General features: G+C 54.8%; 5 protein-coding genes across 14 annotated transcripts; 3 read left to right on the top strand and 2 right to left on the bottom strand.

Annotated features, from left to right (window-relative positions):
- Positions 1-140: 140 nt before the first annotated feature.
- On the bottom strand, positions 141-6657 carry KVP18_004572 (uncharacterized protein; the record flags this gene model as incomplete). Of its 5 annotated transcripts, XM_067957312.1 has the most annotated exons (10): positions 141-201; positions 230-707; positions 737-794; positions 833-1127; positions 1170-1530; positions 1557-2447; positions 2485-3964; positions 4004-6548; positions 6577-6617; positions 6646-6657. In XM_067957312.1, 10 exons carry the CDS (start codon positions 6655-6657, stop codon positions 141-143), a joined length of 6222 nt encoding a protein of 2073 aa, XP_067812115.1. The 5 variants fall into 5 exon arrangements, with proteins under 5 accessions (XP_067812115.1, XP_067812116.1, XP_067812117.1 ...); XM_067957314.1 differs by lacking the exons at positions 141-201; positions 230-707; positions 737-794; ... (3 more) ...; positions 6577-6617; positions 6646-6657 and having other exon boundaries at positions 818-1127; positions 1170-1504; XM_067957311.1 differs by lacking the exons at positions 141-201; positions 230-707; positions 737-794; ... (2 more) ...; positions 6577-6617; positions 6646-6657 and having other exon boundaries at positions 1510-2447; positions 2485-3961.
- A 66-nt stretch (positions 6658-6723) lies between these two features.
- Positions 6724-8107, top strand: KVP18_004579 (uncharacterized protein; the record flags this gene model as incomplete). 4 transcript variants are annotated; one of them, XM_067957336.1, is made up of 3 exons in its annotated part: positions 6724-7102; positions 7130-7445; positions 7474-8107. In XM_067957336.1, 3 exons carry the CDS (start codon positions 6724-6726, stop codon positions 8105-8107), a joined length of 1329 nt encoding a protein of 442 aa, XP_067812136.1. The 4 variants fall into 4 exon arrangements, with proteins under 4 accessions (XP_067812136.1, XP_067812133.1, XP_067812134.1 ...); XM_067957333.1 differs by lacking the exons at positions 7130-7445; positions 7474-8107 and having other exon boundaries at positions 6724-7125; XM_067957334.1 differs by lacking the exons at positions 6724-7102; positions 7474-8107 and having other exon boundaries at positions 7144-7449.
- Positions 8108-8116: 9 nt separating this feature from the next.
- Positions 8117-9175, top strand: KVP18_004568 (uncharacterized protein; the record flags this gene model as incomplete). Of its 3 annotated transcripts, XM_067957306.1 has the most annotated exons (4): positions 8252-8278; positions 8308-8717; positions 8756-8800; positions 8830-9175. In XM_067957306.1, 4 exons carry the CDS (start codon positions 8252-8254, stop codon positions 9173-9175), a joined length of 828 nt encoding a protein of 275 aa, XP_067812109.1.
- A 59-nt stretch (positions 9176-9234) lies between these two features.
- KVP18_004577 (uncharacterized protein) lies at positions 9235-10218 on the top strand (the record flags this gene model as incomplete). Its single annotated transcript, XM_067957330.1, has 1 exon — positions 9235-10218. The coding sequence occupies one exon, from the start codon at positions 9235-9237 to the stop codon at positions 10216-10218; it is 984 nt and encodes a 327-aa protein (XP_067812130.1).
- Positions 10219-10427: 209 nt separating this feature from the next.
- On the bottom strand, positions 10428-11067 carry KVP18_004575 (uncharacterized protein; the record flags this gene model as incomplete). Its single annotated transcript, XM_067957328.1, has 1 exon — positions 10428-11067. A coding segment is annotated over one exon (640 nt), but the record flags the coding sequence as incomplete, so codon positions are not given.
- Between the last annotated feature and the right edge of the window lie 33 nt (positions 11068-11100).

An 11100-nucleotide genomic window follows, 5' to 3' on the forward strand; every position in this document is an offset into this window, starting at 1 on the left:
GAGTTTCGGGACGTATATAGCCACGAACGACCCACGTATGCGTCGTTGAGCAAATCCGACTTCGTGGACTTGTTTTGTGAGGTTTGAACCGCTTCTAGATTCAGATCCTCCCGTTGTGGCTACGACTTATCGCTACCGCATTAAGAAGTAGACCAAGCCACTGAAAGGTTAAGTTCCTCTCTAGCTTCGAGGATATCCAATCTGTGTGACGAATTTATCCTGCGCTCACATGAACTTCTCGTGCACACCACGGGATCCTGGTCGACGCAAGTAGTTCGACTCCCACAAAGTGTTCTGCAGCTGGACGAAAAGCTCCCCCATAGCCTCCTCCAGAACCTCTGTCGTGTCGTCAGAGGCCTTGGACGTGCGCAGCAGCAGGGACTTCGACAGTTTAGAGGCAGGCATGCCGAGTCGCTTGCGACTGCGGTCCAACCGCACCCGCCAATCAACAAGCAGCTGTGTGGACGGCCAGAGGTCTGCAGAGAGCATTCCCCGCTCCTGCTGCAGTGGCGAAAGTTGCGACCGCCGTTCGGCCCAGCCATGCGCCAACGTGCTGTCGATATCGACAAGCCGGAGATCCGCCGGCACGTTGGCGACGAAGTCATCCATCTGGAACGGAGGTAGCGGCCCTCGTAGTGGCGTCGTTAGCACCTGGCTGTGTTCCAGAAATTGTCTATGAAGAGCGAAATAGTCGGACAAATCCGATTCTGTGTTGTGTGTCGCCATTGCCACCTACTTCCCAGTTCGTTCATTAGAGCCTCCAATCGAGCTTTGAGGTAGAGATTTGTCGCGCTCTGCGAAGAATGAGAGGGTGGTACTATCCGTGTCTTACCGTGTCGGTCGATATGCCCTTGTCACGGAAGTAGACGCCTGCCACGACAGGCGACACGGTGCAGGCGATAAAGAACACCTCCCGCAGAAATGCCTCCAGCATCTCTTTTTCGCGCTGCAGCAGCGGTACGAATGGTCGGTTCTCAATGAGGGCCAACCGCAAGTCTTCTTGGTGATTGATTAGATCCGTCGTGATTAGACCACCGAAGTCGGTGTGAACCGCTTGGAACAAGTCGAGACGAGGCCCTTCCACGGCGTCCAGTATGCGCAAGCAGTGAAACGCCACGTCCAGCAGTCTGGAAAGTAATGGACAGACTCGGATGATGTGTGGGGCTTACCGAGCATAACTCTTCTGGTCTTCCTGCTTAGGGGGGAACACGCTTAGTCGTGGGGTGGGGGACGGGTGCTTGCCGTTGAACTTCTTCAGAAATCTACCTAGCACGCGGAAAGCGAGGTTGGTGTCGATTCCTCTGTTCAGAAGGGAGTGGGGGTTGTATTCCCCTGTGTAGCACTCCTCTCGCTCAAAGAGAACAAATTCGAAGACCACTGGCAGTAGTCTGTAGGCAGTAGCAGGGGATACGACGGCCATCATGTGAGTACCCACCACGGAATTGAGCAGGGAGACCAGCCGATCGTCTTCGGTGTTTTCTGCCCACTCAGAGTGGCAGGACATGCACTTCATGACAGTGAGATAGAGTGCTGTGAATAGTTCACCCACGTCTCACATTGAATAGTTCTGGGAGAAGATGCTAGCAGCACCCTCTTATTCCGTACGAAGAGTTCTAGTATGCAGGCGACGTCCTTAGCAGTAGCACATGACTGCGCTCCACGTGTGCTGAGGTTCGGTCTCGAGAAGCATGTCGCCAGTGCGGAAGCACAACCGGGTAGCAGCTCCGACGAGAGGGCGGCAGGTAAAGTTGACTCGTTGTTGAGCCCATACTGCCCGATGATGAAGTTCAGTCGCTGTGCTCCGTCACGAATCACCTGCATGTCAGGGGAAAACAGCTTGCGAATCTCCAGGTCAATCACGAGAGACTCAGCATGGTTGAGTTCGCGGGCCTCATTCATCTTCTGAATCCCGACGAAATAGGCGATGTCGACCTCCTTCGGTCCGATCATGCCTTCATGGTCGCGACGCCATGTCTCCAGCAGGTCACGTCTGAGAAGGCGGGACTGCACTTTAACGCTCGTTTCGCGATGTCCTCTTATTAAATCGAGTGTCTCCTGCATCTCACGCTCCATAACCTCAGACCGAAGCCTGTTGGCAATATCGATCTCTGTCATGTCCAGCTCTGAACGGTCCAAGTCACCGACGCTGCCGTCTGCGCTGGGTTCGTTGCAGAATGACGGGTTGTTCTCCAGAAACAGCGCCATGCGGTTCCGGACCCCCACGTGCGTAGTGTCGCACTCCTCCACGAGCGTGAGCTGCTTCTCATCGGGCAGGAAGGAGATTATCGTGCAGAAGGCGAAGGCAGCCGCGTTTCGTGCGTCCTCGTCGTACTTATCCGACATGTATCCAGCTACCTGCAGTGTGACGTCGTCCACCGAGAGGTCCCCGAGAGGTTCCAGTCCGAGCACGTCGATGATATGCGCCACGTGACGGAGGCATAGTGTAACTGGAGAGCGTCGCAGAAGCCGTACAGCGAGACCTACCTTTTTTCCGGGAGCAGTTGCTCAGCAGGAGGTGACACATGCAAGTGGCGTCGCAAATTTGTGGCAGTAGTCCTAGGCACTCCTCCAAACGAGCGCACACCGTCTGGTCGTGCTGCCTGCATATTTGATGCAGTAGATGCGGCACCACGATCTCAGTCTCAACCTGACCGAGCTGGTACTCGAACGCCACTCCATCGGACTTGAACATGGACAGCGTGGCACTAAGCAGGTCGATGACGGCATTCACCAGCCGAAGCTGCTCGTCCTGTAGCCGCCAGGCAATCCACTTGAACAGAAGGTCGACCACGTCAAGAAAAGAGCTTAGTTCCTCTTCGCTGCTCATGCTGTGTATCCATTCTATCCAGAATTCAATAGTAGATAGAATGCGGGGTAGTTGAGCTCTATTCCTCTCGAACATATGTGCTTGCAAAGCCACATTCAGCTGGGGTTTCAGCTGGCATTGCAGCGTCAGGACGTCCTCCGTGGTGAGGTGTATGTCCCACTTGCTGCTTTTGACATGACGACCGACTGCGTTGGCTACGATAGGCTTCCCGCTGAGACTTTTCCTGAACTCCTTCGCAGAGCTCTTTACGGCTTGGCGGCGGCCGGAAACCGTCGGTGGGGGCCTTTTGCGATCAGGTCGCGACTCCAGCTGTGGAGCAGCCAAAGCAGGAGCCGGCTGTGCTCCAGGAGCCAGATTGCTCATCACCTGCGAGACGTTCCTTTGTTTCTCGGGATTCAGCTGATCGTAGACAGCTTTGAGAGTGGAGGGTCCCGAATGCACTGAAATCTTCTCGAGCACGACTTCGGCCAGCATGCGAACGTTAGCGGATCGATCTTGGACGTAGTCGCCGAGCAGTATCTGCGCCAAGTGCTCCAGAACTCCGGAATCGAAGTCGCTGACGCAGTCCCAATGCATGGTCTGGTCGGATGCAATCTCCATCAGTAGGGCTTCCCTGAGCTCGGCTTTTGCAGCGTCTTGCAATACACGGCGGGCAATAAGCAGGCGTAGCCACTCCACAACCCCGATTTCATCGACCCAGGCGCAGTTTGCGCGCTGCACGGCCTCACGCATGCGGGGATTCGCAAGCAGTGGTAGAATCGCTGGAACGACAGACTGGGCATGCGTATTGGCCCCGCTTGGTCCCAAGGCAGGGGCTAAGGTCCCAGCGAGGTTCAAAGCCTCGATAGCAACTGTTCTGTTCGAATCCAGCACACGGGTCTTGATGAGTCCAATGATCTCGCCCAACTTTTGAGGTCGAACGCGCCCGCATTCCGAAACGGAGGAGGCGATCTCCTGCAAGGCAGTTCGTCTGGTCTTCCAGTTGGTAGGATCCGATGCCGCCTTAACCTTAGTGGGAGACATGACTGACATCAGGCACACCATCTTGTCGTCCGATTCCTCATCACTGACACTGACTTCGACCGAGCCGAGCAGCGGCGCCGGGTCCTGCTCACTGGACGACGCCTTCGACATAATCTGAAACGAATGTTACTGAGACAGAGAGCTCATCCTTACTCCTTCCACCACGCTAAGCTTGAGCTCCGCGTTTCCTGTGAGGGCTTTGTGAGTGAAAGGCCTGCTCTCAGCGAACCGCAAGAGACTTCCAGTCAGTTGTGCAGCGGCTGTCCGCACTGCAGGATCGGTAGATTCAAGCTGGCTCATCAGCAGCGGCGTCGAAAGGTGGATGGGACAGTCGCGAGGCCCGAATCCAAGTAGCAGGGTGTCGAGTAGGTTCAGGGCGACGCTGATGCATTTAACATTCTTGACGCCTTGCAGGTACTCTAGAATCACTCGACATACAACTTTGGCTCCGTTGATCTTCGCCATATCGACAAAGAGGGCGAAAACCAAGCTTCCTAGTTTGGGATCGCTGAGTCTATCTCTCAAGGGAATGAGGACCGTCCTTAAAACACCCTCGCTGATAAGAGAGACCTCCGAGTCGCGCTCCCACCCCGCCACAGCCGCAAGGAACGCCAGAGCCGCTCTGTTTACGTTTATATTAACGTGTCGGACCTCCTGGGAGTGGTGCATGACGAATACGAGCGCCTCGAGAAGCACTCTGCGGTCCTCGGTCGGCTGCCAGGACTCTGTGAGAGCCGTCAGTCCCTGCGACTTCTCCTTCCACGTAGAGGCTTGAATGCCTTCTAGGATGGCGGCGCGCTCAGGAAAAGCGGTGGCAAGCCGTTCTTCGGCCAAATGATAGCTCAAGTCGAACTTCGCTGCTGCAGGTTCGTCGTTGCATGAATTTCGGAGAAGACGCTTGGGGGACCGTGGCTTCTCAGGCGTCGGACTGTTAACAGTCGCCGAAGTACGCCGCTTTTCCAAAGCTATTCGGATCTGCTGCTGTTTTTTCGCTGGTATCTCCGTGATCTGCGCCTCAATCACATCATGCCCAGCAGTCCGTTGTACCGTAGCCAAGAATTCCAGTGCTGCGTCTCTGACCTCCTTTGAAGAGTCTTGCATTCCCTCACAGCCCAGCTTCACCAGCCTAGCTAGGCACCTGGATCGGGCATTGAGGAACTCCTTCTGCGTGTTAAACGCCTCGAGAATGAATGCGAAGTACAGTCGTCTAACCTGGATTACCTTATCCGCGACACCCTGAACGATGTCGTCCATCATATGGTCTACTCCAGTGCACAGCAGTGAGGCGACGAGGATGTCGTACGCCACGCTGGTGGTGGACTTCATGCGGTCCTTCAGTTTGGCGCGCACGCATTCCATAGCCAGTCGCATATGCGCTGGCCCCACATTCTTCCTAAGGCCTTTCAGAATGTTGAGCACCACCGTGAGGGCCGAACGAATCACAGCCTGGTTCGACTCCGACACGACGACTCGGGAACAGAGTTGGAGCAGCTTCACGTAATCCTCGTGTACAGCAAGACGCGTGGCACGCTTCAATTCTTTTGCAAAAGTGTCCAATGCGTCGCGGCGCTCAGACCACTTTTCGCATTCCTTGAGTTTCTTCTCTAGAGATGGCAAAGTGCTGCAGTTGATAGCCTCCTTCTCTTCCACGCACTCCCAAGCATCTATCTCCAACACCTCGAGGGTGCCTGTGGACGAGCGCTCTGACCGAGCAGACAGCTTCTGCTCGAGGCTCTTGAAGTGTCGAGTAGCAGGCTCCGCCCGTTCACTGTTGGTCTGGACTTGCTGCATCAGCTCAGTGGCCAGTTTCGGATCTCTAATGCTGGATCTCATGAAGTCCTCGCTCGGCATGGAGGCGTACGTGAGCTTCAGTATTTGCCAAGATTTCTCACGAATCTTCTTGTCTGTCGTGGAAACAAATACACCCAGGCATCCCATGTAGGTTTTTGGACCAATCACGGGCACGCTGAACGTCTTTAGCACGGCGTAGACGACAGACAGAGCTCCGTGCACGCGCTTTACGGCGGGACCCCTCACTGCAGGATTCCCCTTCTTGTCCAAGTGACCATTCACGAAGTCCACCATAAATGTCACCACACGTGGGCCCTCGGTTACCTCGGTCACAGACAGGAATAGTGTTTCAGCCAAAGGGTACGCCCTCGGCACCGTGAGTACCTTCTCAACGATGATCGACGCCACGTCGTCGAACACAGACTCTGCGAGCTCCTTGCATGCGATCTCTATCAGAGTGGACAAGCAGCTTAGGGATGCGTTCTGCACCGCCAGAATTCGGTCCGAAAGCGCCCTTACAACGCACTCGAAGAATGCTGGTCGTGCATCCACCAGTCCCAGCCGTCCCCATTGGCTCTGGATTTCCTTCAAGGCGTGCACACGGTAGTCCCATTTAGTGTGCTTCAGTCGCGTGTCCAAATCCACGTTGTCCGGCAGCTCGTCCGGCAATTCCAGTGCGCCTCCAGCCGCCTGATCCAGCTCGTTAGCCAACATTTGTTCGAACAGAGCCTGGCTATCAACATTATCCTCGTGAACCTGCAGAGCCGTGTCCGGCAGAGGCGGTGGCTTCGCCGACCCCTTCAAGCTCATTCGGGGCGTGCGCGGATCCGCGTCCTTGACTGGTTCTGGAGGAGGGGTCGCCTCAGGCGGCGTGACGTCGAAGTAGGCCTCATCTCCTATTTGGCGCCTGTATGACAGAGTTGTCAAGGACTCACTGAAGAGCCAGCTCGAACAGTTCTTGACTCGTCAATGCGCGCTGAGTCAGTGTTTGTCAGCCCACTCACGTCTTCGTCCATCAACGGCTGACAAATCGTGATTAGTCACGGAGAAAGTATGCTAAAATAAAATAAATTCCAAAAAAAATGCCACGAAAGCGTCAGCGCGTCGAGAGTCCGAAATCCGTAGATGTGGAGAACCAGCCGTGGTACGGGCTGAAGAAGGTTACGAGCATGCTGCGCAGCACGGTATTCGGCTGCGCCCCTGCAGACACGACGGAGCAGTGCTTCAGCACGTGGAACCATGCATCGGCGTACAATGGCGCATCCGTGGTGTATGCTACAGACGAGACTCTGGGCTTTGCGGAGAACATGTTAAAGTTCGACAGCCCTTCTGGGTGGTGGACGAGACGACGCCGTTCTACCGGCCAGGAGTTTGCAATCATCGAGCTGGCCGGTGCCGTTCGTGTGGATGCTGTCTACCTGCAACTGGGTCCTCGGTCTGAAAGGCCTCCCTTTATATCACGTGGGTTCGACATTGGCTCATAACCAGTGACCGGAAGCAACATGTGCAGCAGTGTATTTGAAGACGTACGACGTATGCAGCTGAACAAGTCTGCTCAGACCGAATCAGACGTAGTCGAGTGGTTGGACCGACACGAGGCCGATTGGCACGAGATAACTCACATCGAGCCTACCGGTGATAAAAGCCGCCTAATACTCAAGGCGCTTGACGACCATGTAGTATGCTCCCACCTCTTGTTGAATCTGCACCCTGACGGGCACGTAGCGGATCTGCGGATTTATGGGCAGGCCCAGCAGCAGACGGAGCCCAGCTCGCCCCTAGGGCAGGCGTTCAGCGCGATGGCGTGAGTATCAACCCAGCACTGCACGCAGGTGCATTCCCTTGCACGCGACACACCCATTCTTTGTCGAGTCTCTATTCGACAACGGCTTCGTCTGGCGGACCCCGCGGACATTTCAGCGCCCACCAGTTATTTTTGGACCGCAGAACGGACGCAGTTTGCATTGCATGACCAACAAAGAGGAATCTCTGGTGTTCAGGTTAATGCGTCCTGCGAGTGTAAGACAGATCAGAGTGTACTTCGAGAAAGGACAAGCCGCCTATCAAGTCGCCGTGCAATACTTGTACCATCCAGCGCTGCTCGCGATGTCCGTCGAGAAGCAAATGTACGTTGTCAGCAGCAACTACCTTAAGTGGACGGATCTCAGCAGTGAGATCGTCGTCGACGAGACCGCCGTGCTTACCCCGTCCCGAAGAGCCCACTCCGCGATTACTCACGTCAAACTTGCATTCCGGCCTGACGCAGTCGTTAAGCGTGTAGTCATCGACGGGTCGTCGCAAAGCATTCCGCAAAACCCGCCCTTGCAAGAACTACAGCCCTTCCCAGACCCTCTGCCGTCCTTAGAGGCAATGTGCACCACCTGCAACCTCGTCCACGCGCCGTTGAAAGACGACTTACCAGATATGCCTCAAGTTGCTTTGTCTTACCCGTTGGCCGCGTTATAATTGTCCGAAATGATAGGTGTGGCGGAGAATGAGCTTCTCAACTGGAGGGCGTTCACAGTTGCATTTTGTCGCTACAAGCTGCAGACGAAAGTCCAGTTACCGCAGAATGCTGACCCTTTCGAAAATTTGCCGGATGCCGTCTCAATGGAGGACGTCGAGGGTGCTGTCACGGTAGGAACGTCTTCCAGGCTGTGACCCAGAAGTACGCCAGCCTCGTAAAGCCCATGTTGGGCGCGTGGGCCAAGTTTGCGGATATACTAGAGGCGACAGGGTATCTCCGAACTAGAGGCCGACTACGATTCGAGGTATGTCCGTCGGAGATCACCACGGTATATATCGGGGCGTACATACCTCATCTCACGGTTCAGGTGCTCAGAGCCCTCGACTCTCAGGGCGACGACGTCTTCTCATGCGTCTTCTCCCTTGTGCAGCATGGCCGTCTGCGATTCGGGCCCCTTGGGCTGCAGTCGACTTCCACCTTGGGGTCCGCTTGCGAGCGGCTTGGTCTTCCCGACCGCGGGGAGGCTCTGCCAGTTAAAGTTTACCCCCAACTCCGAATCGACCCCGAACCTTTGGAGTTCATTGCCTGGAAGAAACACGTACGCCTTGAGTAAGAGTCCCAATCACCTCCGATTCACCCTTTCCCAGCGCGCCTATTTCTGTCAGAGGCAAAGTTGTTGCTGGGTTCCGTCGGTAGGCTCACAGGCGTCGGATTCAGGCAGCGGTTCGACTCAATTGGGCATCCCGACCGCCAATGTAGAGCCGGAGCAAGACTTCCGCGTACCCATGTCGGGTACCTACATTGGGCGCGCAGTTCTGGAGCATGAGGAGCGAGTGTACCGCGTACCTTTCGTAATGAGTACCGGGTTCAACCCATACTTTGATAATGCTGAGCTCACCATTGAACCGCACCTACTCGGCAGCGTCCCGGACGATTTTTATGGCGCCCGTCTCGCTCTGACAATGCAAGCGATAATTCGGACAGAGTCGGGCTACGCGTCGTTTCCTGAGTTGGTGAGAGCGATTCAGCTCGACTGTGACACGGCTGTCGAAGTGCTTGAAGAGTGACGTGCAAATAAACACAAAACCGAGAATGTATTCACAAAACCGAGAAAGTATTGTTTGCGATGTCGCCTTTCGAGGATATCGAGCGAGCAAGCCAGCGCCTGCAAGAGGACGGGATGTGTTTCGCGGCTGTGAGGATCCTCGATGCGGATTTCTCCATGGAGAACACAGCCAAAGTGCTGACCGGTCTCGCGAACGTGGTCAGTCGTGTCCGACTGGCACTGTTCCCACGGAAACTAGTCCCGGTCCCAGTTGGTTACAGCCTCAGCGACCGACTAGATCAGTATATCTCCGACTTCGCTGCTTGGAGCTACATACTGGACTGTACGGAGACGCAGATGAACGTTTCGCGGTTCGACCGTCTTGGGTTTTGGGATGTGGCGGCCTTATGTGACTGCTTCACTGGGTTTAGAAGCCAGCTGCAGTACCTGGCTGGAAATCTGGCGCAGTTCAAGCGAATACCTGACGAGAAGCATATCAGGTACCTCTCAGACGTCGTAGATCAATACCTCAACAGCCCTGATGTGGCCTACCTCAAAGGCGAGTCCGTACTGGAGGAGGTAACGTTTTGCACGTTTGCTCTTCTGAAGAGGGCTACTGCCGTTTGGGACCATCTGATCGAAACCAAGGATGTGGGTTTTGCTCAGCTCTTAAAGGTATCACCCTTCAGAGAGTACTTCCAAGACGGCGAGTATCATCATCAGGAAAACCGAAAACGGGAGGCGGCTGTTCTGATCTGTAAACTGCACAGACTGCACCCAATGCAGTGTCTCTGTCTCGTTCGGCGCGCCCTCGACTCCGGTCTAGGATTCCCCGTGTGCTGGTACTTTGTGGAGGCGGCATTGCGGATGTGTATTTTGCAAAACTGCGAGAACGACGAGCCGAAGTATCCGAAGGGGTTTCGGACTCGAGGCGTTTATGTAGCTTCTTGGAAGAAAGACAAGCCTAAGATGAAGGAGGAAAGCATTCCAGACCTTGTGTTTGCCTTCGCCCCTCCCGTCTTCCCTAATGGAGCCCTTGACGAAGAACTCGGCGAGAGTCTGTAGGTGCGTTGTCATTGTCATATGAGCATGTTAAAAAGATGCACGTGGTCAAAAACGAGTGATGAATGTGATGCTAACGATTTTTATTAATACCATTAATTAGCAAAACGCGAAACGTTGAGAAAAACGTTTAAACTTCGGGAAGGCTCGAGCTAATATGCGTCGCTATCATTGTTAACTGACGCTCGAGCGAATAAGGGTTCGTAAATACTCTAATAGTAGTCGTCTTGACCGACGTCGAGCTGCACTTCCCGGAGGCAGGATATTTCGTCTACATCCACCTCCATATCCTCAGATTCGTCGTCGTCATCTTTCTTCATAAAAAAGAATCCGAGGCTCGCCGCCACTGCCACGCCGCAGGCTGCGCCCACTGCCGCACCGATCACGACCACTCCGCTTGAGCCGCCAGAAGCGGCTGTAGTTTCAGCGTCCGTGCTTGATGAGATTGGGACGGATGTGGTATCAGAACGGTAGGTTGTTACATTAATCGTACTCTTTGTAGTTACGGGAGCGGTCGTAGGCACAGCAATCGTGGTGGCATCCTTCTCAGCGGTCGTACGCACAGCAATCGTGGTCGTAGGGACAGCAATCGTGGTGGTAGGGACAGCAATCGTGGTGGTAGGGACAGCAATCGTGGTGGTTGTATCCTCCTTAGCAATCGTGGTCGTAGGGACAGCAATCGTGGTGGTTGTATTCTCCTCAGCAATCGTGGTCGTAGGGACAGCAATCGTGGTGGTTGTATTCTCCTTAGTGGTCGTAGGCTCAGCAGTCGTAGGCTCAGCAGTCGTAGGCTCAGCAGTCGTAGGCTTAGGGGTCGTAGGCTCAGCAGTCGTAGTGCTAGGCTCCGTAGTGCTCGTAGTGGTAGTCAGGTCATAACAGAAAACA

This window comes from the organism of the source record quoted next (genome assembly GCF_019968955.1).
Source record: "MAG: Porospora cf. gigantea A chromosome Unknown PgA_NODE_171_length_31662_cov_356.592, whole genome shotgun sequence".
NCBI lineage: Eukaryota > Apicomplexa > Conoidasida > Eugregarinorida > Porosporidae > Porospora > Porospora cf. gigantea A.